General features: G+C 49.0%; 1 protein-coding gene across 1 annotated transcript; it reads right to left on the reverse strand.

Moving 5' to 3' along the window:
- Window positions 1-1423: 1423 nt before the first annotated feature.
- On the reverse strand, window positions 1424-1873 carry LOC127346769 (uncharacterized). Its single transcript, XM_051373036.1, has one exon. It carries the CDS (start codon window positions 1871-1873, stop codon window positions 1424-1426), a length of 450 nt encoding a protein of 149 aa, XP_051228996.1.
- Window positions 1874-3560: the final 1687 nt, after the last annotated feature.

Consider the following 3560-nt stretch of genomic DNA (forward strand, 5'->3'; position numbering starts at 1 on the left):
GGTTGATCAACCTTAACAGACACCCTAATCCGTAAATCCTTCCCCCACGCCAATCCTTCCTCATCAACATCCACTGATACAAATTTCCCAATCCAGTCGCCGATCATCTCCCCATACACTCTATTCATGAAGTCCATCGACAAATCTGGCACTCTGACTCACATCTCCAGGGAATCAAAATGCATCTCAGAGGGCCTAACAGCTCCATCAAAATTATTGACCAGCATGACATTGAAATCAAACTGCCAAGGCCCATTACACGGAACATGCTTCCAGTCTCCTTCCGAAGAGAATCGTACCACAAAGCGATTGTCGCCAATCTCCTTGAAAGTTGCCGGACGATGCAGACTCCACGCCCTCTCCATGACACGTTCCAAGGCTCCAATCACCAGCCGCCGGGGTGAGCAAACTTTGCCGACGATCGCCCAGCGCGGCCTCAGCACTTGATCTGGATTTACCCGTTTAAGGACTAGCCCAGTGGCCTCCTTATTGGTTAACTGGAGATCTCCTAGCCTTGCAGAGAGACCTGCCGCCAAGTCCTTCGCGCGAGATCCTGCAGGAGCCTTCAATGGTGATCGCCCTGGAACTCCGCTTCTCGCACCCGATCTTCCTGAAGATGCCATCGCTCCCCTTCCCGTACCACGAGCTCCACGAGCGCACATACGGTAGAGAGAAACCGCACGAACCCAGCCGCGCTCGGAGCCCGAACCTCGCCGTCAAGATTCACCCCGCCGCCGATCTCCACCACCCAACAGCCGTAAACCCTAGTTTCGCCGTGATCGCCTCCCGATCGCCCTAGGATAACTACCGCTTTTGGTGGAAGTCAAACATTCATAAATGTATGGGGATGGAGAAAAGTTGAAAAACGGTACTCCACTTGATTGACATCGACACAAACACACACCCAATGGTGGAAAACTTTTGAGGGCCGGATGTTCATTGTCGCCAGTCTGATGTCAATCTGTGAGCACGGCATGCATGCATTGAAAAAGTCAAACAGAACCACCCACTACGATCCATAATAAGTGTCGGGATCGGAGGGAGTACAAAAGCCACACATCGTCTCTTTTGGAATTCTATTTTCTTTTTCTTTTTCGTATATTCATGTGAAAAATCGAACTGTTTCAATCGAAACATGCCCTTTCGTATAGCTGGATGATTGATGCTGTTTCAGGAAGCTCCCATATTGGAAGAACAAAAAAAAAGTAATACAGAGATCTCAAGCTGCTATGCTGTGCGCGTGGAATTTCAATCGCTCCACCGATCGATTCACTGATCCTGGTGTAAAATTCCGCATGAACAGCAGTACAGCACGAACTTGCATGCACTCCTTGTGTCATCGATCGCTAGCTGATTTGTATTTACATATGTGTTCTGTAATCTGTATAATCTTGTAGACCAACTAGACATGATTCCTGTTTGATTAGAACATGGGGCTGAGCTCCTGGATGAACTGCATGGTGTTGGGGGAGAAGAAGAAGCCGCCGGGGGACATGTGCTGCCCAGCCGACATCGGCGGCGCACGATGCTGCCCAAGGGTGAGCAGCAAATGGTCTCCTCCTCCTGCTCCCTCCTCCACCGGAGCTACGTGGACGTCGTAGCTAAGCAACGGCGGCGCCGGAGAAGACGCCGGAGGTTTGCCCGTCAGCCGCTGCACGACGGTCATGAACTCATCCGGGCGCGCGTGCACGATCTTGGGCGTGTGCTCGTACACGATCACTGGCGCGGCGCCACAGCCGGCGGCGTTGCTCTGCTTGGTCGACGGTGCGGACGATGGTGGCGGCGACGACGATACCTTTAGCGCCTGTGGCCGCGGGCCCCGAAGGCCCCCTCTCTTGGATGGAGAAGACACGGCCATAGTTGTCGCGGTCATGGCAGCTGGGTTATACTTCCTCCGTTACTCGCCGATGAATAGAAATTATCTGCTAGATATGGCGTGGCAATGGGCTGCACTGAGGTTTTATAGAGCGGAGGCCGAGAGAAGAGACTGGGACTATACTGACCTGCCGGCCGAATTGAAGCAGCTGACATATGCGATGGGCGCTAGTCTGTCTACCTGTGTGAGCATAACGTGAAAAGTCGCCGGTCAAGTACGGCAGATGACTGTTGACATTTTATTTTGGAAGGAAAGCGAGGGTAAGTTAGAAGTGGTTCGTAGTGCTCTCATTTGACCAATTGGTTAATCCAATCAAGGTTGGTTCTCCCCAGTTCGATCGAGGAGTTCAAACATGCCAATTGAGACTTCTTCTATGTACTACTACCTCCATCGCAAATCTTAAGAAGTATATTGTTTTTAGGAAGTCAAACTATGTCAAGTTTGACTAAACTTTTACCCAAAAAATCATTAACATGCAAAATACAAAATTAATATTATTAAATAGATAATAAAATATATTTTCGTATAATATCTACAAAATATTATATTTTTTAATATATTATTTTAAATATCTGGTCAAACTTTACTTGATTTAATTTAAAAAACATATAAGTCTTAAGCTTTAGAATAGAGGTAGCATATGTTCTTTTTTTGTATAACAAATGTTTAGTTGCTCACCACGTCTACCACATAGTAGCATGCAGATGTTCTTTGGTTGACCCGCAAGGCGGAAATGATGGACCTACAGAAATTTGTTTAACAAAGACCTTACATATTGATGTGGAAGTAATGGGTCTGTGCAAATCTGATTCCTTTTCGTGATTTCAGGGCCTAATCCCTCTGCTTTTCCTCCACGTATGTCTCTAACTCAATTCCGTAAGAAAACAGTCTGTAGTTGTAGCATTACTGCCCGCAAGGTTGTCACTTCGCTTTTTAGTTAACACCTGGCGAAGTTTCGAGGATGTCATCTCTTTGTGCGCTTAATTATATTTGCCAGAGGCCCTTGATTTGTTCTTCATGGATGTGTGGCATCATGGTGCTGCTCTACTTTACCAGGGTCATAGGGTATCCTAGTGCGCTGATCTAAACGGATCATCAGGTCTATCTGTTTTGTTCCGCATGGTCAGGAGATGCCAAAAACATGACCAAGGGATAGAGAGGACCGCCGCTTACCGCTCGAATTTCATTCCATTAAACCAAAGTGTCCTTCATTACATACAGTTAAAACCTAAACTATACCGGCCGTCTTGCACCCTACGACAGCGGCTTCTACTCGTCATCGTCCTCCGCCTCAGGGTGGCCAGAGGGGACTGCCTCGTGGAGGTGCGCGCCCACCTCCAGACGCGTCGTTGTCATTCCTTCTCCATCGTCCATCATTGCTCCAAGGTTGTACGACGCCTCTAGACCCTAAGCGTGAAGCCCACCATGTCAATCGCCTCGCGGGCTCTCTCCCTCTCCCTCTCCTCCTCCTCCTCCTCCTCCTCCTCCTCCTCCTCCTCCTTCCGATGTTGTCTTGCCGCCTCCATGGCGGCATCCCAATGGCCTCTGTTTCTCGCCACATCTATCTCATGTTGGCATCGTAGCAGGCTATGTCCCTTGCCTGCTCCATTGATGCCACCTACTCCTCCATCTTTCGGTTCTCCACCTTCCTCCTGCTGGTTCCCCCTCAACGCCTCACCATGGA

Source organism: Lolium perenne, chromosome 4 (genome assembly GCF_019359855.2).
Source record: "Lolium perenne isolate Kyuss_39 chromosome 4, Kyuss_2.0, whole genome shotgun sequence".
Taxonomy (NCBI): domain Eukaryota; kingdom Viridiplantae; phylum Streptophyta; class Magnoliopsida; order Poales; family Poaceae; genus Lolium; species Lolium perenne.

Coding starts and splice junctions, on each gene's coding strand:
- LOC127346769 (XM_051373036.1), bottom strand. CDS start 1,873: ATGACCGCGACAACTATGGCCGTGTCTTCTCCATCCAAGAGAGGGGGC.